This window comes from Natrix helvetica (genome assembly GCF_964273705.1).
Source record: "Natrix helvetica genome assembly, chromosome: 5".
Classification (NCBI taxonomy): Eukaryota; Metazoa; Chordata; class Lepidosauria; order Squamata; family Natricidae; genus Natrix; species Natrix helvetica.
Window position 1 is genome coordinate 4,377,435 of NC_138551.1, and position 23,225 is coordinate 4,400,659.

Sequence of the window (23,225 nt, forward strand, 5' to 3'; positions counted from 1 at the left end):
TCCTTTTAATATTTCCTAAAATGTTTCATTTTTTTCGAGGAGAGGGGTGGGTGCTAAGTTCCCACACTACACGAAAGGTGCCAGGTTTTGACCTTCCTCGCCAGCATTGGTCAACTCTGAACAAGATCCGTATTCAACATGGTGTCTGCCAGGACTCCTTCTTTAAATGGGGTCTCTACCCCACCCAGTGTGACTGTGGTGCTCCTTGACCAAATATCCACCACATTGTGTCTGAATGCCCATCAAGAGCTTACACCGGCCCAATGTCTGATTTTTTTCAACATAGACCACCACCCTGTCCTTGAATGGCTGTGTGGACTGGACATTAACATTTCATCATAGAATAACGGAAGGGACCTTGGAGGTCTTCTAGTCCAATCCCCTGCTTAGGCAGGAAACTCTACACTACTTCAGACAAATGGTTATCCAACATCATCTTAAAATCTTCCAGTGTTGGAACATTCACAACTTCTGGAGGCAAGTTGTTCCACAGATTAATTGTTCTGTCAGGAAATTTATCCTTAGTTGAAAGTTACTTCTCTCCTTGATTAGTTTCCACCCATTGCTTCTTGTTCTGCCCTCAGGTGCCTTGGAGAATAGCTTGACTCCCTCGTCTTTGTGGCAACCCCTGAGATATTGGAACAATGCTATCATGTCTCCCCTAGTCCTTCTTTCTATTAAACTAGACATACCCAGTTCCTGCAACTGTTCTTCATATGTTTTCACTTCCAGTCCCCTAATCCTCTTTGTTGCTCTTCTCTGCACTCTTTCTAGAGTCTCCACATCTTTTTCAGATCAATGCGACCAAAACTGAATGAAGTATTCCAAGTATGGTTATCCGCTAGGATTCCAAGACTCCTCTCACAGTTGCTACTATTGAGCCAAGTACTCCCTACACTGTATACCTGTGCATTTGGTTTTCCTTGCCTAAATGTTAGAACTTTTACTTTGTTCACCATTGAATTTGAAGGTATGTCTAGTTTGATGAAAAGAAAGACCAGGGGAGACATGATAGCAGTTTTCCAATATCTCAGGGTTTGCCACAAAGAAGAGGGAGTCAAACTATTCTCCAAGGCACCTGAGGGTAGAACAAGAAGCAATGGGTGGAAACTAATCAAGGAGAGAAGCAACTTAGAACTAAGGAGGAATTTCCTGACAGTGAGAACAATTAGTCAGTGGAACAGAAATTGCCTCCAGAAGGGGGTTGGACTATAAGTTCTCCAAGGTCCCTTCCAACTCTGTTATTCTATTCTATTCTATTCTATTCTATTCTATTCTATTCTATTCTAACCACTATAAGTCCATGTATTTGCCAGATAGATAGATGATAGATAGGTAGATAGATAGATGATAGATAGATAGATAGATAGATAGATAGATAGATAGATGATAGATAGATAGATAGATAGATAGATAGATAGATAGATAGATAGATAGATAGATAGATAAAAATTTTTAAAGGGTTAACCCAGTGTTTTCCAACGTTGAAGAGGTCTGGACTTCAACTCCCAGAATTCCTCCAGCCAACATTCCACACCTCTTCAAGGGGGTTGGGAAACACTGGGTTAAGGCGAGGGTCCAAGCGAAGTGCATCATGGGAGGCCAGTCCCTGATTCTCAAAAGGCGGTTCCCTCACTTCCCGCTCAGCGTCTCCTTCAGCCACTAAGGGAACCTTTCGGGCGGAACCTTTGTTTCTGAGGAGCAGTTTCCGGCCGGGCCGGGGAGGACGGACGGACCGTCGGACGCACTTGCGAGCGGCGCCCGTTTGGGCACGGCGGCTGTCATGGCGGCCTGAGGCGCGGCGCGGCCAAGCGGAGAACCAGCCGGGAGACAACGGCACCTTGTCCGGTAAGGAACCCGAGCCCGGGACGGAGAAGGACGCGACTTCGGAGCTCGGAAAAAGCTTCGTTCTTGCCTCCAGAGGAAGCGGGCGAGCTGGCAAGCGGGCGGGGAGGCATTTTCCTTCGTTGCCGCCGCTCCGCTGAGAGAAACTCTTCAATCTCCGGAGGATGGGAATGATGGGATTTGGAATCCAAGCGGTTAGGGGTCGGACGGGTCGGACGGCCCTACTCCAGCCGGATGGGAATGATGGGCTTTGGAGGCCAAGTGGTTGGGGGAGGAGGTGACAGCCCTACGATAGCCGGATGGGGATGATGGGATTTGGAGTCCAAGCGGTTGGGCGTGGGGTGTGGGTGAAGGCCCTAAAACGAGGTGGAATCCAGACCAGAGGAATAGCCTTAAGGAAAAAGGCGGATTGGGCTGCTGGGGATGATGGGCGTGGTAGTGGGAGACCTAAACAACTGAAGATTGACAAGATTACTGTTGGCAAAGGTGCAAGTGAGTTATCCAAACATACTGTAAGGTTTGAAAATACCGTTTAGACCCATAGAAGGTTGAGAATACATCCAGGTCACGGGCAGGCCGGATCTAAAGCACTTTTGTTGACTTCTCTCCTCTCTCTTGCAGGGAACATGTTCAGCCGCCGAGTCCCTTAAACACAGCAGGTCATGTGGTAACCAGTTGTGTGCTCTGTCCATTTCTTTCTCCTGGCCTGTATTTCTGAGCGCACTGGAACCTGAAGTAACACCGGTTACTGCCTCTGGGACATTTGGACAGAAGGCTCTGAATCTTCAATATCTAGTGGAGACCTTCCTCGCTTTCTTTGTAAGCCCCTGACTGGTATGTATGTAAGTTGCTTATTTATGAATCCCAACTGTATAATCCAAACTTCGGATACTTGGCAGTGGGCTCATATTTACGACGGTTGCAGTGTCCCTTTGAGACCTCCTTATGAGCAAAGTCGATGGGGGAGCCAGATTTACTTTACAACCGTGCTACTAACTTAACGTTTTGTGGCAGAAAAAATTGTAGAATGGGGCCAAACTCACTTAACAACTGTCTTGCTTAGCAACAGAAATTTTGAGCTCAGTTGTGGTCATACATTGAGAACTACCTGTATGTAAAAACTATTTAAGACTCTTTTCTCGTATATGCATACATATTTTTCCATATTTTTCCCTCCTATAAATGAGATACCCTGACAATGCACTGTATCCAAAATGTTTATGAATAAAATAACAATAATAACAACAACCACAATAATAATAATAATTGTAACAGTGATACCCATTGTCATCGGGGCACTTGGTACCATGTCCACGAATTTTACAAGATACATCAACAAATTGCAGCTTCCTGCAATAACACCAGCGGAACTGCAAAAAACTGCACTACTCGGAACATCGTATATTTTAAGAAGGTCCTTGGTTGATACCTAGAATGATGGCAATTGCACTTAGACTTATATACTGCTTTACAGTGCTATGCAGCCCTCTCTGGACAGTCTGTAGGGTCGGTATGTTGCCCCCAACGATCCCGGTCCTTATTTTGCCGACCTCGGAGGGTTGAAGGTCTGAGTCAACCTGGAGCCTGATGAGATTTGAACTACCAAATTGAAGGCAGCCGGCAGTCGGCAGAAGTAGCCTGCTGGTCTGCATTCTACCCGCTGCGCCACAGTGGCTCAATAGAGTATAAGAGTGTTATTACTGTCTAGTTAATATTGTATAAATTCCACCGAGCCCTAATATATAATGTACTACAGTAGTTGTGTTTTTACAATAAACGGGAAATGTGTAAATATTGTCACCCTTCTTTTTCCCAGCCTTCATAAATGAATACCGGTACTTTGGGGTCGTTCCCCCTTTTAGTGTTGAGGATCTCTTGACATTAATTGCTCCTTTAGGACTGTACTTCTTAAGATATGAAATAAAGCTGAAATGTTTTCATTCATCATACTGGCTCCTGTCACAATATCCCTTTTGAACCAAACATTGAACAGCAGCTGTGCCACTTCTGTTTTTGCAGTGTTAAACATCGAGAATGGCAGGGGAGCAGAAACCACCCTGTAACCTCCTGGAGCAGTTCATTTTATTAGCCAGAGGCACCAGTGGTTCAGCTCTGATTGCCCTCATCAACCAGGTGCTGGAGGCTCCTGGGATCTACGTCTTTGGCGAACTACTGGAATTAACTAATGTGCGAGAGGTGAGTGTTGGATATGTTGCTTTCTTCGCTTGTTTCTACCCTGGGGGGAAAATGTTGCAATACGATCCTGGGAGAAGAGAAATTTGTAGCTCAGGGTTGAACTATGGGGTTCTTGATGCTCTTGGAGCTGGTGGTTTTCTTGCAGACATTTCATTACCCAACTATGTAACATCATCAGTGCTAGCAAGTGTAGGGTTTCCTCTCTGTTTTTATACAGTAGCTTGTCCTATGTTGGTTGTTGTTGTTAGTTGCGAAGTCATGTCCGTCTCATCGCGACCCCATGGACAATGTTCCTCCAGGCCTTCCTGTCCTCTACCATCCTCTGGAGTCCATTTAAGCTCACGCTGATTGCTTCAGGGACTCCATCCAGCCACCCCATTCTCTGTCGTCCCCTTCTTCTTTTGCCTTCCATCTTTCCTAGCATGAGGCTCTTCTCAGTGAGTCCTTCCTTCTCATTAGGTGGCCAAAGGACTTGAGTTTCCTCTTCAGGATCTGGCCTTCTAAAGAGCAGTCAGGGTTGATCTTCTCTAGGACTGACTGGTTAGATCACCTCGCAGTCCAAGGCACTACCTGTGTTGGTAGGGGTGTGGTTTTCTCCTCAATAGCTTTTACCACTCTAGCAACCAACATTCAGGGATGGAATTTGTGTGCACCTTGTGTAGCCTGGGAGAATCTCAATACCTCAAGGTCGTACGATGAGACCCTTCTGAGTTGGGCAGACTGTGTCCCAAAACAGAGAGACTGTGCTGGATTGGTGGACAGTGCATATGTGGGTGGCCCAGAGGGGGAAAAGGGGGATTTTTAACTATGCAATTTGTGTGGGAAAGCCCCAGAAATGGCTTCGCTTTTTCCGTACCGTGTACGGATCTATCAGTAAAGTTATACTCTTGGTAAAATAATGTCTCCTTTGCTGCATATGCCAAGGGGATGGTTGACCTCAGCCTTGGTTAAGTTTGGGGAGAATCTTTGTCATTGGGGATGAGGGGCTGCATCAAGTAAAATTCCATTCTTGATTCCCCACAGTTTGTAAGCTGTGGCATCCAAACCATTGGTGCTGCTTCCTATATTTGAAATCTAGCAGTGAAAATGGTAATCTCCAGTACTGAAATGCAGGTAGTCCTCGACTTACGACCAACATTAAGCCCAAATTTCTGTTGCCAAGTGAAACATTTGTTAAGGCAATTCGGCCCCATTTTATGACCTTTCTTGCCCCCATTGTTAAGCGAATCACTGCAGTTGTTAAGTTAGTAACGTCGTTGTTAGGTGAATCTGGCTTCCCCATTGACTTTGCTTTGTCAGATGGTCGCAAAAGGGTATCACATGACCCAGGGACACTTCGACCGTCATAAATAGGAACCTGTTGCCAAGCATCCAAATTTTGATCACGTGATCATAGGGATTCTGGAAAGGTGTCCTAAGTGTGAGAAACAGTCCTAAGTCGACTTTTTTCAGTGCCGTTGTAACTTTGAACCTTCACTAAATGAATGGTTGTATCTCGAGCACTAGCTGTAGTAGTCTTTGTGCCTCATCTTGATTCAGCTCTCTGTGCTATCTTGTCCTCTGATACCGAGCCCTGGCTGAGTCTGTTCTCTTTGTCCATGGGTTAATAACACATGAATAACCCAAATGTGCTTTTTTTTTTAAAGAGCCATCTGGACTTTCTGGTTTTTCTTTGAAGATGTTTTGCTTCTCATTCAAGAAGCTTCTTCAGCTCTGACTGGATGGTGGGGAATGGAAGGATTTATATTCCTTGCAGGCAGCTGGACATTTGCATCCTTTTAGAGAGCTGTTGAGGCCACTTGGAGTTCCCAAAAGTGCTTTTTCAAGAGGCAACTAGACTTTTTTGTTTTCTCTTTGAAGACATTTTACTTCTCATCCAAGAAGCTTCTTCAGCTCTGACTGGATGGTGGGGAAGGGAAGGATTTATATTCCTTGCAGGCAGCTGGTCATTTGCCTCCTTTTTAGAGAGCCGTTGAGGCCACTTGGAGGCTTATCTTTTAGCTATGCAATTTGGGATGAACACCCTGTGAATGGTGTGGGAGTAGGAATGGATTTTCAGAGGAAACAAAATTGCAGACTACGGGAACCAGGAACACCAATCGGGTAACCCTGAGGACACAGACAAACCTCCAAGTGGCCTCAAGGACCCTCTAAAAGGAGGGAAATGACCAGCTTTCTCTGCAAGGAGTACAAATCCTTCCCTTCCCCACCATCCGGTCAGAGCTGAAGACGCTTCTTGGATGAGAAGAGAAACGTCTTCAAAGAAAAACCAGAAAGTCCAGGTGCCTCTTGAAAAAGCACCTTTGGGACAACCGTGACCTTGGATGACGGAGAATCTCCATAGACACATGCATAACTTTTTTTGCTTTTCTTATATCTCCAGATTGCTGAAGGACCCAATGCTGCTTATTTTCAGCTGCTGAATTTATTTGCCTATGGAACCTACCCGGATTATGTTGGTAAGAGTCTGCTGGAACTCTGGAAAACTTTGACCTGGTGTAGGTAATATAGACCATATTTTTCGGAGTATAAGACGAAACTTTTACCCTCAAAAAAGAGGATGAAAATCTGGGTGTGTCTTATACCCTGAATACAGCATTTTTGGTCTCCCGAAACCCCTCCCCCTTTCCCAAAAATTGCCGTTCTTAGCCTTTAGGAGGCTCCTAGAGTGCTCCTGGGGGCTGAGGAAGGCAGAAATGAGTGAAAAATGGGCTTTTATTTGCTCGCTTTTGCTCCACCAGCCCCCAGGAGCACTCTATAAGCCTCCTAAAGGCTATGTATGCTCTTTTTTGGATGAAAAACAGGCTGTTTTTTGCTCGTTTGGGGTGGGTGGGCAGGAGCACTCTACAAGCCTCCTAAAGGCTAAGCATGCCCTTTTATTTGACAAAAAAACATTTTTGGGAGGTCTGCAGAGTGCAAAAACTTTTTTTTTTATTTGCCTCTTCAAAATCTTGGTGTGTCTTGTACTCTGGTGCGTATTATACTCATACACACACACACATACACACACACACACAACACATACATATAGACATCCTTTATTGTCATTGTACAAAATAAATACAACAAAATTGCTTAGTAGCAATATCTGTCTGTCTCTCTAATGATAAAATTTATACGGGCAGTCCTCGACTTACAACAGTTCCTTTAGTGACCGTTCAAAGTTACAACGGCACTGAAACAAGTGACCTAGGACCATTTTTCACACTTAACGACGGTTGCAGCATTCCCAGGATCATGTGATCAAAATTCAGATGCTTCGCAACTGGTTGACCGTTGCAGCGTCCTGGGGTCTCACTTGAGACTTTCAAGAAGAGATTGGAATGTCATTTGTCAGAAATTGTGTAGGGTTTCCTGCTTGAGCGGGGGGTGGTGGACTAGGTGACCTCCAAGGTCCGTCCCCCCAAGCTCTATTCTGATTTATTGACATCTTCTGACAAGCCAAGTCAATGGAGAAGCCAGATTCGCTTAACAACCAAGTGACTAACTTATCGACCGCAGTGATTTGCTTAACAACTGTTGGCAAGCCATGTTGTAAAATGGGAGAAAACTCACTTAACAAATTCTCACTTTAGCAACGTAGATTTTGGGCTCAATTGTAGTTGTAAGTTGATGACTACCTGTATATAACTGCTCTTCTCATTAAAGCCAACTGCGGGTGACACACAACGATAAATGCTGCGTTTCTAAGCTTTGCCAGAAAATTTATTTCTCAAAATAATCCGGTTATGGTTGATTAAAGGAAGATCACACAATACGTGTCAATTTCACCCTGCTAGGCTTAATCTGTTGTCCAGAGTGGCTTTACTGGTTGTGTGCAATGAAGGAAAGGGACAGAGTAATACAATACAATACAATAGCAGAGTTGGAAGGGACCTTGGAGGTCTTCTAGCCCAACCCCCTGCCTAGGCAGGAAACCCTATACCGTTTCAGACAGATGGCTATCCAACATCTTCTTAAAAACTTCCAGTGTTGGGGCATTCACAACTTCTGGAGGCAAGCTGTTCCACTGATTAATTGTTCTAACTGTCAGGAAATTCTCCTCAGTTCTAAGTTGCTTCTCTCCTGGATTAGTTTCCACCCATTGCTTCTTGTTCTGCCCTCAGGTGCTTTGGAGAATACATTGACTCCCACCTTGTGGGATTCCTGCGTAAGAATTGCTCTTCGAATATTTTATTCTCTAATTTACAACTTTTCATTTGCAACATTTAAGATCCAGTGTTGTAACTGCTGATGTTTAGAACAGCATAGAAGCAAGTGACGTTTTCTACATTTTTATTTATATGGGTGGGTCTCGTTTAATGACCGCTACTCCAGCAACTGTTCAAACCTTAACTGAGATGAACAAGTGGTGGTACTTAGGACTCATAAGTGTGGGGCGCAGCTTGCAATTATGACACTGCAGAATCCCACCATCACCTCCTCACCATTTTCTGTGCCAGTTTCCTACAAGCAAAATGAACAATAGGTGGTCACAGAATCAAAATCACGTGAAGGATTAGCACCGGCTTATAAAGCTTTGGTAAGACCACATCTGGAATACAGCATTCAGTTTTAGTCTGCACATTACAAAAAAGATATTGAGACTTTGGGAAAAGTGCAAAGAAGAGCAAAGAAGAGGATTGAAGGCCTGGGGGCTAAAAATATGCAGGATTTGGGTTTGGCTAGTCCAGAGAAAAGAAGGAAAAGCGGGGACACGATAGCAGTCTTCCAGTATTTGAGAGGTTGCCACAAAGAGGAAGGGGTCAACTTATTTTCCAAAACACCAGAAGGCAAAACAAGAAGCAATGGGTGGAAATTAATCAAGGAGAGAAGCAACCTGGAATTACGTAGAAACTTACTAACAGTGAGGACAATTAACCAGTGGAACAACTTGCCACCAGAAGTTGTGGGTGTTTCATCACTGGACACTTTTAAGAAGAGATGGGACTTTCATTTGTCTGAAATGGTATAGGTCCGGGATGGCATTTGTCAGGGCAAGGCGTTGCCCTGTCAGCTGGCCAGCCCGCATGCATGTGCTGGCCAGCTGACTTCAGCCTTTTTTTGAGGCCATTTTTTGCTCTCCACAGGCCCCTGAGGCTTTATAGGAGCTTGGGGAGGGCAAAAACAGCCCCCCCCCCTCGGAGGCCCTCCGGAGGGTTCAGGAGCTTCCCTGAAGCCTCCAGGGTGCAAAAAAACCAGCCCTATGGACTTCCGGTTTGCTCGTAAGGCCGGTTTTAGCCCTCCGGAGCCTTCAGGGGCCTTCCGGAGGCTTCGCTGAAGGCTCCGGAGGACGAAAATGGCCCTACGGGCAAACCGGAAGTGACTTACAGCTCTTTTCTGATTCTGAAATGGGATAGGATCTCCTGCTTGAGCAGGAGGCTGGACTAGAAGACCTCCAAGGTCTCTTCCATCTCAATTCTGATTCAGATGGTTGCCTTGTCCTCACTTAGCAACACACAGTGATTTGCTTCACAATGGCAGCCAAGACTCCCAGGATTTCCATCACTTTAATAATATTGTGGTTTGTAGGATGCATCGCTTAGTGGTGGAAATTCCACATTTCACCATCGTTAAATGAGGACAGCCTGTACTTGCATCTTAAGGCCCCCTCAGGTCCCTTCATTTTGCCCTCCCTTCTCTTCCTGTTGATAATTATGATCCCCCCAAACTTGGCCCCCTCTCTTCGAAAACGGCCTCGGGTTGACTGATATTTGCCAGGGTGTTAAGGGGAAATGCAGGGACTTTTTGACCCCCAACATACATTCAGCTTCATCCATAACCTGAGAGAGTTGTCGAAATTTGATTTCTCGGACAGCGAACCAGAGCAACCTGCCAGCTTTGACGGGGCCCCAGAAGAACAAGTTGAAGCATTTGACTATTGTCAGCTTAGCTTCCAGAATGAAGGTAAAGTAGAAAAGCTCTCAATTTAAAAACAAAACAAAAAACCCAGTTATTTTCTGCAGGCGGAGCCAGTGGCAGACATGCATGGAGAGGTCAGTCACCATGATGGCTCTGCTCTGTTCCACTGAAAACTAGAGAGTAGGTGTCCGCTCAGGACTTCAGTAAGGAAATCAACACACTGGCCAAATTGGAACTTGGGTGCCTGAAGTATTGCCCTTCTATTTAGCATTTGGGCATGGGCCTGTTAGACAGACTTTCTTTGTTTCTCTTTGTTTCTCTTTCTTTCTCTCTCTTTCTCTCTCTCTCTCTCTCTCTCTCTCTCTCTCTCTCTCTCTCTCTCTCTCTCTCTCTCTATCTATCTATCTATCTATCTATCTCTATCTCACATTTTTCTTTATCTATCCTTGGTATCCTTTATAAGGCCTTGGTAAGGCCACACTTGGAATACTGCATTCAGTTTTGGTCATCACCACGATGTAAAAAAGATGTGGAGACTCTAGAAAGAGTGCAGAGAAGAGCAACAAAGAGGATTAGGGGACTGGAGGCTAAAACATATGAAGAACAGTTGCAGGAACTGGGCTTGGCTAGTTTAATAGAAAGAAGGACCAGGGGAGACATGATAGCAGTCTTCCAATATCTCAGGGGTTGCCACAAAGAAGAGGGAGTCAAGCTATTCTCCAAGGCCCCTGAGGTAGAACAAGAAGCAATGGGTGGAAACTAATCAAGGAGAGAAGCAACTTAGAACTGAGGAGAAACTTCCTGACAGTGAGAACAATTAACCAGTGGAACAGAAATTGCCTCCAGAAGTTGTGAATGCTCCAACACTGGAGTTAAGATGATGTTGGATAACCATTTGTCTGGAACGGTATAGAGTTTCCTGCCTAGGCAGGGGGTTGGACTAGAAGACCTTCAAGGTCCCTTCCAACTCTGTTATTCTAAATCTATTCTATCCCTCCTTCCTGCCTTCCTCCCTTTCTCTCTCTCTCTTTCTGTCTCCTTCTTTCTCCTTCCTAAGGCGATTGGTCATTATACATAAAACCGTAAAAACACAAAAGCCATATTTAAATATTACCATAAAAACCTGGATTCCTTTTAAAACACAAGCATTATCTGTGGATGTTGTGTTCTGCATTTAAATGCAGTTTTTGGAAAAGATGCCCATGGCAGAGAAGCATTAGGAACCCAGCCATGCCTTTTGGGAGGGAGTGTTTGCCTGGATCATAGCAAAGGCGTTGGGGCTTAAAATTATAATAGGTGAGCGCGAGATTTACAAGCCACCTTTTTCCAGTGCAGTTGCAACTTTGAACGGTCACTAAATGAACCGCCGTGACCGTATAAGCCTAAGGGCTTTTGCTATGCCTCACTTCCGGCTATTCCTCCCCCCTGCCCCCTCCCCAGTGCATCCCATATTCAGTGCTGCTGAAAGACCTGGAGATGCGGAACCTCCGGGAGCTGGAAGACCTGATCATCGAAGCCGTTTATACGGACATCATCCAAGGCAAACTGGATCAACGGAACCAAGTGCTGGAAGTGGATTTCTGCATCGGGCGGGACATTCAAAGGAAGGACATCAGCAACATCATTAAAACCCTCAATGAGTGGTGAGCTGTGCCCCTCCCTCCCTCCCTCTGGCCTGACAGGTTGTGGGGGTTGGTGGTATCCTCCCTCTCCCTAATTTAGGCAGCATGGCCGCTTTTCCTCTCCTCCCTTCTCCCCCCCCCCCCCCCCCCCTTCGTGATGGTGGAAGTTTTGTGTTGGCAGGTGTGACGGGTGTGAAGCCGTCCTGTTAGGAATCGAGCAACAGGTACTTAGAGCCAACCAGTACAAGGAGAACCACAACCGGACTCAACAACAGGTGGAGACGGAGGTAAGTGTCTTATACCGGCCCTGGCGGCACAGTGGTCAGAATGCAGTATTGCAGGCAAGCTCTGCCCACAGTCTGGAGTTCAATCCTGGAGTTCAAGGTTGGACTCAGCCTTCCATCCTTTTGAGGTCAATAAAATGAGGACCCAGATTGTTGGGGGACAAGAGGCTGACAGTCCTTAGAGAGGACTGAAAAAGCACTAGGAAGTGGTATATAAGTCTAAGTACTATTGCCCTTCCTCCTTCCCTTCCTTCCTTCCTTCCGTGGTGGAACAGTGTTTAGAAAGCTGTGTTGCAGGCTAACTCTGCCGACAGCTAGGAAGTTCGACTCTCACCAGGCTCACAATTGACTCCACCTTCTGTCTTTCTGAGCTCAATAAAATGAGGGCCCGGATTGTTGGGGTGAAGAGGCTGACTCTGTAAACCCCTTGGAGAGGGCTAAATAGCACTAGGATGCGGTATATAAGTCTAAGTACGACTGCCCTTCCTCCCTCCCTCTCCCCTCCCTCCCTCTCCCCTCCCTCCCTCCCTCTCCCCTCCCTCCCTCCCTCCCTTCCGTGGTGAAACAGTGTTTAGAATGCAGTGTTGCAGGCTAACTCTGCCCACAGCTAGGAAGTTCGACTCTCACCAAGTTCACAACTGACTCAGCCTTCCGTCCTTCTGAGCTCGATAAAATGAGGTGTCAGTGAAGAGGCTGACTCTGTAAACCGCTTAGAGAGGGCTGTGAAGCAGTATATAAGTGCTGTTGCTAGGCGGATGGTTCTCATCAGGAAAGCAAACCATAACTCCCATTTTTGAGATTGTCATACTTATTTTCAACTGCCCCTCGCCCCCTCACCTCGCTTCCTTCACATCCTATCTTGGAAGCCCAAGAATAAGCCAGCGTTTTGAGATCCCCTCTTGCCACCTTCTGACAAGCAAAGTCCATGGGGACGCCAGATGATTCACTTAACAACAGGGTTGCTGACTTAACTGCGGGGATTCACTTCACCCCAGTGGGAAGAAAGGTCATTCAATAGGGCAGAATTCACTTAACAACTCTCTCATGTAGCAACAGTCATTTTGGGTCCCATTGTGGACGTAAATTGAGGACTACGTGTACTTTGAAAATTCAGCACATCGCTTCTGTGGGCTTCTTGGCCACAGAAGACCGAATCGGCTGAAATCATGCTGACCCACTGCCCAATTTCATCCTGCCCCCTCTTTCTTAAGCCTGCCTTTCATTTCCCCCACTCCTAGCCCAGCTGTTGCCCTGACCTTCCTGGAGCTATTTATTGAGAGCAGGGCTCTCCAACCATGGCAACTTTCCGCCTGACTTCAGCTCCCAGAATTCCCCAGGCAGCTTTGCTTGGCAACTTTCTTTAAAAAAAAAAAGATTTTATTTTTCCCTTTTTAATTCATTCACCAATATACATTCTTATAATTGCTATTAACATGCATCTATTCATCATTTGTTTCTATGGTTATTCCCGTGTGAGATTGAGAGTATCTTGGCGACCTTTCAACGAGGTCCCACTCGCTACCTTCAGGCTGGTGCCTTCGGCTTCGTGCTTGTGCGAGGAAAGTGTGATCGGAGCTGCTGTCTTTCTATAAATATTGGGGTGTGTGTGTGTGTGTGTGTAGTGCTGGCTTTGTTGCTGTAGGCGGATTGGTTGGCTGTGTTGTGACATCTTGATTAGTTGATGGAATTGATGTTTGCAGATTAGTCAAACCCATCCCATAGACCAAATGCAACCACTATCCAGAAGCCAAACCAAGGCGGCATCACCAACTGCTGCACCCCCCTCCGACCCCCACACAAAGCAAACTGACACACACCAAACTCGGAGCTGAACCAAAGCCCGGGATGTTACACCTCAGCCATCTGCTCAGGACACCACAGAACTCAGGATGTTACAACGCAGCCAACCTCCCAGGATGTTGCAGCACAGGACTCAGGATATCCCTACAATAGAGCTCAGGATGTCATCACACAGCCCATTACCCCAGGTTGTTACAACACAAAAGAACAATAGGCACACAGCCAGTACCTCAGCCACACAGGATGTTACGAAACAGCCGACTAATCTGCAAACATCAACTCCATCAACTAATCAAGATGTTACAACACAGCCAACCAATCCGCCTACAGCAACAAAGCCAGCACTACACACACACACACACACACCAATATTTATAGAAAGACAGCAGCTCCGATCACACTTTCCTCACACAAGCACGAAGCCGAAGGCACCAGCCTGAAGGTAGCGAGTGGGACCTCGTCGAAAGGTCGCCAAGATACTCTCAATCTCACACGGGAAAAGACCCGAATACACCAAGACCTGCATACCTGTACCCATGAAAATCTATGAAAATGTTAGATAGATGATAAATAGATAGATAGATAGATAGATAGATGATAGATAGATAGATAGATGATAGATAGATGATAGATAGATAGATAGATAGATAGATAGATAGATAGATGATAGATAGATAGATAGATAGATAGATAGATAGATAGATGATAGATAGATAGATAGATAGATAGATAGATAGATAGATGATAGATAGATAGATAGATAGATAGATGATAGATAGATAGATAGATAGATAGATAGATAGATAGATGATAGATAGATAGATAGATATAGATAGATAGATAGATAGATAGATAGATAGATAGATGATAGATAGATAGATAGATAGATAGATAGATAGATAGATAGATAGATAGATAGATAGATAGATAGATAGATAGATGATAGATAGATTTATTTTATTTATTTATTTATTATTCACACTTATAGACCGCCCCCTCTCCCGGAGAGGACTCGGGGCGGTGTACAGTCACTAAAATACGTTGTAAAATACATACATAAACAGTTAAATAATTAAATACGTAGGTGAAGGAGGTTGTGAGACTGTAATAGAATAATAAATATAATACGTTAAAAGCCTATTAAAACCCCAAACCCAATTAAAATAAATGAATCCCGGGAGGTAAAACTAAGAAAGTGCCAGGCCAGCTGATTGAAATAGGTGAGTCTTTAACTTTTGCCGGAAGGAACGGAGGTCGGTGGTAGTTCGAATGTCTGGGGGGAGGTCATTCCAGAGGGTTGGGCCCATCACAGAGAAGGATCTACTCCTAGGTGTCGCCCGCTGGCATTGCCTAGCAGACGGCACCAGGAGGAGCCCCTCCCTGTGTGAGCGGATAGGTCGCAGGGACGTGTGTGGTAGGATGCGATCCTGCAGATAACTATAGATAGATAGATAGATAGATAGATTGATAGATAGATGATAGATAGATAGATGATAGATAGATAGATAGATGATGTAGATGTAGATGTAGATATAAATAAAATACAGTTTGGGTCACTTTCTTGCCACTTTGTGCCTCCATCTTATTTTGCAACAACCTTGCTCCTTCCATTGTCTCAACCTCCCTTCTCTGCCTTCTTCTTTCCTCCTCTCCTTCCTCCTTTCTTCTTCCCCTCTCTTTCCCGCTCCTCCTCCTCACCCTCTCTCCTACTCTTAATTCCCCTCCCTCACTTCCTCTGCTTTCTTTCCCTCCTCATCCTCCCTCCTTTCCGTTGTTGCCCTTGCTTATTTACTATCTCTGATTGGTTCTCGGGAAGGCGTTTCAGCAATCCCAACTTTCTATTTTCATACAAATAATTTTCTCTGTTGCATTTTATTTCTAGTATTTAGTTCTACTTGGGAAGGGGTCAGTGAAAGACAGTGTGCCTTTCGCCTTTCCCCCCGTAAATAAGGGTTTGAGTCCCATGTCCCAGTAGGTGGCGCTGTGCCCATATATTAAGACTCGAGACAATTGGTGTGGTTTATTTCTATTTATTTTTTACTTTCCTGAACCTGCCAAGCCTCAAAAGCTGATCGGTGGATGGACTCACGTCCTCCTGTTTCTGCCCTGACTCTTGTGCTGTTGCTTGTCTCTGCTGTGTTTTTGGGCTGGCTTAGTTCCATGCTTGGTATCCGTGTAGGTCAGGGGTGTCCAAACTTGGGAACTTTAAGACTTGTGGACTTTAACTCCCAGAATTCCCCAGCCAGCTCTGCTGGCTGGGGAATTCTGGGAGTTGAAGTCCACAAGTCTTAAAGTTCCCAAGTTTGGACACCCCTGGTATAGGTAGTCCTCGACTTACAACAGTTTGTTTAGTGACCGAAGTTACAACGGCACTGAAAAGACTCACGGCCTTTTACCGAATTTTTAACACGTATCACCGTTGGCATCATCCCTGCGGTCAGGCCATCAGAATTCAAACGCTTGGCAACTGGCATGTACTTGTGACGGTTGCAGTGTCTGGGGCGGGGGGGAAGGTGTCACCTGATCCGCTTCTGCGACCTTCTGATGAGCAAACCCAATGAGGGAAGCCAGATTCACTTTACAACCGGGTTAATGACCTTAACCAGCTGCAGTGGTTCGCTTCATAACTGTGGCAAGGAAGGACGTAAAATGGGGCGAATCTCACTTGGTAGCTGTCTCGCTCAGCAAGAAAAATGTGAGGTTCAACTGCGGCTGGAAGTTGAGAGGATTACCTGCAACGTCAAACCGTTGTTAAGAGGCCGGCCATAAGTCGAGGACTACTTACAGAGAATCAGGCTGAGCTGAAGTTTCTTGCCTCCTCCTCCTCCTCCGTCTGAAAGTGAGGAGAAGGGCGCTCCCCTGCTCTCTGCCCCTCGTGTCGAAGACGATGGAGTGGCCTGGCGGTGTGCCACACTTCAGAGAAACGTGGATGGCCTCCCCCTCTTAGATTAGAATAGCAGAGTTGGAAGGGACCTTGGAGGTCTTCTAGTCCAACCCCCTGCCTAGGCAGGAAACCCTACACCACTTCAGACAAATGGCTATCCAACATCTTCTTAAAGACTTCCAGTGTTGGGGCATTCACAACTTCCGGAGGCAAATTCTGTTCCACTGGTTAATTGTTCTAACTGTCAGGAAATTCCTCCTCAGTTCTAAGTTGCTTCTCTCCTTGATTAGTTTCCACCCATTGCTTCTTGTTCTACCCTCAGGTGCTTTGGAGAATAGCTTGACTCCCTCTTCTTTGTGGCAACCCCTGAGATATTGGAGCACTGCTATCATGTCTCCCCTAGTCCTTCTTTCTCTTAAACTAGACATACCCGGTTTCTGCAACCGTTCTTCATATGTTTTAGCCTCCAGTCCCTTAATCATCTTTGTTGCTCTTCTCTGCACTCTTTCTAGAGTCTCCACATCTTTTCTACATCGTGACGACCAAAACTGAATGCAGTATTCCAAGTGTGGCCTTACCAAGGCATCATAAAGTGGTATTAAGACTTCCCTGCCTTTGCTTTCCTTCCAGGTGCTGAACATCAAGAAGACCTTGAAGACCACCGCCTCTTCCTCTTCTTCTGCCCAGGAGATGGACCAGCAGCTGGCCGAGCGGGAGTGTCCTCACCCGGAGCAGAGGCAGCCCACCAAGAAGCTCTCCAAGGTCAAAGGGCTGGTCTCCAGTCGCCACTAGTGGCCAGAGCTGCTGCAGGGGAGGGGAGGCTGCCCGGGGGGCCCTCAGTGACTCTGGAGGGAGGGGTCCCGGGCCTTCCTGGTCTACCTGCCACCTTTCCCCCACCAGCCCCTCCTTCCTCCAGCTTCTGCGCCAGTGGACACTGCCAGCGTTCTCCTGCAGAGCTTTGCATAAGGGCTTGGGGGTCCCTGTATTTGGGGAGGGGGGGATCAGGCACTGAATAAGGAGGTGGCTAACTTTGGGGTCCTTCCCATCAGGGATTGGTGTCCCTTGGCAGCGGCAGCAGCGCACTTCCCCGGATGGCAAAGGCCGGGGTGTGGGTGGCGGGGAGGGTGGATTTTCTGGCGAAAGGGAGCGCAACACCCCCCTCCCTTCGCTCCTCCTCCTCCGTCTCTTGGGCCTTGTCTCCGAAGTCAACTCTCTACCTCAGGGCCCCCCAAACTTTCCAGCTTTGCAGACCGGCTGGCGAGGGGCAGGTGGGGGGGAAGAGGGGATGGTCAGCGGGTGAGCGAATGCGCAGCTCCCCGTGAGCGAAACGGGACGCACACACACCTGCCGCTTGTCCCAACGGAGCTTGTCGGCCATTTCTGCAGCCCGCTAACGAACAGGCCACGTTCCGGTACTGGTCCACAGCCCCTCCTCCCCCCCAGGCATTGTGTACCCCTGCTCTACCTCACACTGGCAGGCCGGGACATGTTTACTCACCACCTTCCCTAGCTCTGCTTTGAAGCCCAGGTGCTCCTACCTGTGACAGCTTGGGTCCCTTCCTTGATGCTGAAGTGGAGACGGGGGTGGGGGCAAACAGCTGCTATTTCAACCTCCTTTCTGGCCCCACCTCTATATCTTGGAGACACCCCCCCCCAAGGCAAGGCTGCCCGAGGAACATAGCCTAGTTGCCCCCCCTCAGTCTGTTCCTTCCGCCCACATGTTCTGTGCTACCCGTTGGCTCCTGCTGCAACTCCTTGAAGGTGGCCCGTGGGGCACCAGGGGGTGGGGTGGGGATCCAACCAAGAGGTCCTCTATCACCCACCCACCCACCCTTCCCCATCCTTTGCTGATCCTGAACCCTTAATTTGGGCCATTAACCCTTCGGAGGAAAGGTTCTGAACTTGAATTCTTTCCCCGTTGTGTCTGACCCTCCTCTTTTTTTTTTCTTTAACATTTCTTAAGATGGTTTGGACATTTCAAGTTTTTTTTTTTTTTTAATTTGATAATCTGTTACAGACTCATGCAAGGTGACTTGATCAGAAGGATTGTTTTCTATTAAAAAAGAAAAAAAGAAAGAAAAAAAACGAAAGCCACCCCTGGACTTCCCAGGGTGAGGCTTACGGGTCAGTTTTGTCACATCTGGAGTTGCGCCTTGGGGTGGGGTGGGGTGGCAAAATCGTGGGCAGGCCAGCTCAGTTGAGATTGCTCTTCCTGAGTCTTCCCCAGGGAGGCCAAGATCTCCCCACATGATGAAGCTAGGGTTCCCCAATCTGGCCATCTTTCTGATGGGTAGTCCTCAATTTACGACGGGTCATGTAGCATTTTCAGCACACAGCGGCCGGCCTGCGTTTCCAGCTGTTTGCAACATCCTGCGGTAATGTGACTGTTCATTTTTTCCAAAACTGGTGTTTACTTTTGTTTTCCTGGCAAAAGCCACTGATGGGTCTGCATAGGTCAGGGGTGTCCAAACTTGGCAACTTTAAGACTTGTGGACTTCAACTCCCAGAATTCCCCAGCCAGCTGCTGGCTGGGGAATTCTGGGAGTTGAAGTCCACAAGTCTTAAAGTTGCCAAGTTTGGACACCCCTGGCATAGGTATTGCCTTTGCTTTATGACCACTGCAAAAGAGGTCATAAAATCAGGCAAATCACAGCATTACGACCGTCATGATTTACAACTTTAATTGCTGGGCTCAATTCTCGATTTCTGCAGTGTGTGTGTGTGTTTTGACACAATCCCCTTTTACGACCTCCCAACAAGCAAAATCCACGGGGAAGGCAGATTCACTCAACAACCGTGTGACTAACTGAACAGCTGCAGTGGTTCACTTAACCACGTTGGCAAGAAAGGTCGTCTAACTGGGCAAAGCTTACTTAAAAAATGTCTCACTGAGCAGCATACATTTTGGGCTCGGCTGTGGTCATAAGTTGAGGAGTACCTGTACAATAATAAAAAATGGGAAGTTAACCAGCTGGAACGCACAGCGCCAACCTGCACAATCGCCTTCAATCCAAAGAACAGTGGTGGGCACAAGAGCTGCTTTGGAGTAGCAAAAGTGGTGGGTGCTTCCTTCCCCCCCCCCCAAACATAAGGGGACACAGACAAGGAAATGCGTCAAACCAGAAATTAAAGGTATGGACATAAAAAAAGGAACCATATAAATTACAGGCATTTGCCAGACGACTTGGTTTTTATCCTGGAAGACCCACAAGAAAATGGACTGAAAACTTAATTAGGAAAATTGAAGAATATGGTGAAGTAGCAGGACCGAAAATAAAGAAGGATAAAACTAAAATGAAAGTTTAAAATGCTGTAGTTTAGAGTTTCTCAACCTTGGCCACTTTTAAAAGGTGTGGACTTCAACCCTGGCTGGGGAATTCTGGGAGTTGAAATCTCCAGGTCTTTACAAGTTTGCCAGTTTTGAAAAAAAACACTAGAATGAAAAGGGAATGGAACATCTTCAGCATGAGAAAAGATATTGGGGTGGGGGGAAAGCTTTTAGCTTTAAAGAAAAAAAGCCTCACTTGAATTGCAGGGAAAAAGTAGTAAAACCTTAAAAGTGGCTAAGACACTGAGCTTGTCAATCAGAAGGTCAGCAGTTTGGCAGTTCGAATCCTTAGTGCTGCATAATGGAGGGAGCTCCCGTGACTTGTCCCAGCTTCTGCCACCCTAGCAGTTTGAAAGCAGGTACAAAATGCAAGTAGGAGAATAGGGACCACCTTTGGTGGGAAGGGAACAGCGTTCCGTGCGCCTTCGGCGTTGAGTCATGCCAGCCACATGACCACAGAGACGTCTTCGGACAGCGCTTTCAGCTTTGAAATGGAGAGGAGCATCGCCCCCTAGAGTCGGGAACGACCAGCACATATGCGCGAGGGGAACCTTTACCTTTAGTTTAGGAGAAAGGACTAGGGGAGACATGGTAGCATCTTCCAATGCTTGAGGGGCTGCTCCAAAGAAGATGGGGTCAAGCTATTCTCCAAAGCATCAGAAGACAAGACAAGAAGCAATGGATGGAATCTCATCAAGGAGAGAAGATTTCCTGACAGAACAGTTACGGTAAATCGGTGGAACAACTTGCCACAAGAAGCTATGGTGTGAATGCTCCCAATGCTGGAGGCTTTTAAGAAGCGTTTGGACAAGCATTTGTCTGATGTAGGGTTTCCTGCCTGAGCAGGGGGTTGGACTAGAAGACCTCCAAGGTCCCTTCCAACTCTGTTATTCTGAAATAGTTTAAGTGTGGCCTCCAGGATCACAAAAACAGCTTTAGACCAGGAGTCTCCAACTGTGACAACTTAAAGCCTGGAGGACTTCAACTCCCAGAATTCCCCAAAGGGAATTCTGGGAGTTGAAGTCCGCCAGGCTTAAAATTGCCAAGGTTGGAGACTCCTGCTTTAAACTGCAGGCTATGTTCCTTAAAGCTAAGAAAAGAGACATTGCCCTCCCAAGTTTATGTTCCATTGCAATATTTGCTGTCCGACGTTGGGGACCGATTGTGTCCTTATTAATTCTCCACCAAAACGTTGGTTTGCTCCTTCCCATCTTGGGCAGCCTGGCTGTCAGCGACTGTTGTATCATGATGGCTGCAGAGTCCCTTCTGCAATATTTGAAGCACCTGCTCCTTCGCTCCACTTTCGAGGTGACGGGTGAAGGGGGTGAGAGATCCCAGGGCCAAGGAAGGCTTTGTTTGCACCCGGCGGGTGCCAGAGTAAGCCCTGGGCATCCTCTGCCAGAGAGAAGAAAGAAAGAGATTCTGCCAACTTTGGCAAGTTTATAATTTGTGGACTTCATGCTGGCTTGGTGTTGTGGCCCGCCAGCAGTCAGCGGAGCTGGCAGCAGATTCGGACAGTGAGGAGGTTGGGGAGGAAGATAGGCCAGTCCTGGAGTCTGGGGAAGGCTCTGATGAGGGCTCTGTGTCGGAGGCAGAGAGGGGGTCAGGGCCGTATCTCAGTTATCAGCTGCCTTTGGAGTCAGACAGCAGTGGGGCAGATGAGCAGCTGGGGCCTGTTCCCATGCAGAGAGCTGCCAGATGAAGGGAACAGCTAAAGAACGGGTCCAATTGGGAGCGAGGAGCGAAAAGAGGAGTGGAGAAAAGAGGGGCGAAAGGGGAGTGGAGTTTGCAGGAGACCATTAGTTCGCTTCATTGGTTCCTGACTCTCTGAGGCTCCTTGCTAAATTCTGCAGATCTCGGCCTGGCAGCTCTCCAAGCCAGAGAAGGTCTGTGACCGTAAATCCTCCCTTGAAAGACTTTGCTGGATGTGAATAAGCAGAATTCACAGTAAATTAATAAAAGGTTTTTTTGTCAGGACAAGGAGTCTGTTTCATGCTCTCGGTCAGAACTGACTGGGGAATTCTGGGCGTTGAAGTCCACAAGTCTTAAAAGTTGCCAAGGTTGCCCCCCCCCCCCCCGGTTTATACCAAACCTCCCCTGCCTCCTGAATTAATTCCTGTAGAACATTTATCTGGCTGCCCACTCTCAGCAACCCCAAATACAAATATTTGGGAATGAAAACCTGTTTTCTGAGTTCGTTTCCATAATAAAATGTACGGATTCGTCTCTTTCCTGGTTATGTCTCCACATTGTGTTAAATCCGGCAAGGGAGGCACACCCCGCATCCCATCGGTGTGAAATGTCAGGACACGAGAGCTTTTTCTGCCATGGCACCTGCCCTTTGGAACATCATCTCCTCCCCCCAAAAATTAGACTTTCCCCAACTTCCTGGCTCTTCACCCCCAAAACCTGCTTTTGCCATCAAACCTGAGGATCTGATAGCAATGGGTGAGCCTGTGTCATGGCTTCTTTGTGCATCTCTGTTTTTATGTCGTTTTTGGTGTCTTTGGTTGTGTTTAATTCTGTTTTAATTGCAAGCAGCCAGCTGAATGAGACAGGTGGTCTATCAACTGGAGGGACGGATAACAAGAAAACTGTGGTGCAGGGTTTAACTTCGCTGTTTTCTTGCAGACGTTTTATGACCCAACTAGGTAACATCATCAGTGCTAGTAAGGAGTGAGGTTTGCAGAGAGGAGGACGGCAGTTGTGGGGTCCTGGGTGCTCTATGAGCTTGGTTGCTTTCTTGCAGACATTTCATGACCAGACTTGATAACATTATCAGTGCTAGAAGAGAAGGGGTGTGTGGAGAGGTGATTGGGGGAATTGTGGGGCCCTTGGTGCTCTCGGAGGTTGGTTATTTTCTTGCAGACGCTTCATGACCCAACTAGGGAACATTATCAGTGCTAGAAGAGAATGGGGTTTGTGGAGAGGAAAAGGAGGACTGTGGGGTCCTTAGTGTTCTCTCAGCTGGTTTGTTTTCTTGCAGACATCTCATGACCCAATTAGGTAACATCATCAGTGCCAGGTGGGAGTAGGGTTTGTGAAGGGGGAGGGAGGAAGGCAATGACAACTGTGAGGTCCTTGGTGGTCTCTGAGCTTGATTATTTTCTTGCAGATGTTTCATGACCCAGTTAGGCAACACCATCAGTGCCAGAAGGGAGTGGCGTGTAGAGAGGAGGAGGAGGAGGAGGACTATGGGATCCATGATGTCCTCTGAGCTTGGTTGTTTTCTTAACAGATGTTTCATCACCCAAGTAGATAGCATCATACGTGTTTGCTCCCTACTGTGAACAGTAGCTGGCCCTGCCAGTGTAGGTTGGGGTGTGGTAGACATATAGAGATAAACCACAATTGCACACCATTGAAAGGAGCCAACAAAAAGGATCAGAAGACATCCTCTCCAGCAACCAACACCCAGATAAGCGG

The 23,225-nt window shown here is 46.9% G+C and overlaps 1 protein-coding gene across 1 annotated transcript; it reads left to right on the forward strand.

The window, feature by feature from the left end:
* The first annotated feature begins 1,639 nt into the window (after positions 1-1,639).
* Positions 1,640-17,400, forward strand: COPS7B (COP9 signalosome subunit 7B). Its single transcript, XM_081956140.1, has 8 exons — positions 1,640-1,848; positions 2,467-2,679; positions 3,865-4,041; positions 6,425-6,500; positions 9,839-9,927; positions 11,323-11,525; positions 11,686-11,791; positions 17,103-17,400. The coding sequence occupies exons 3-8, from the start codon at positions 3,880-3,882 to the stop codon at positions 17,262-17,264; spliced, it is 798 nt and encodes a 265-aa protein (XP_081812266.1). The 5' UTR covers positions 1,640-1,848; positions 2,467-2,679; positions 3,865-3,879; the 3' UTR covers positions 17,265-17,400.
* Positions 17,401-23,225: the final 5,825 nt, after the last annotated feature.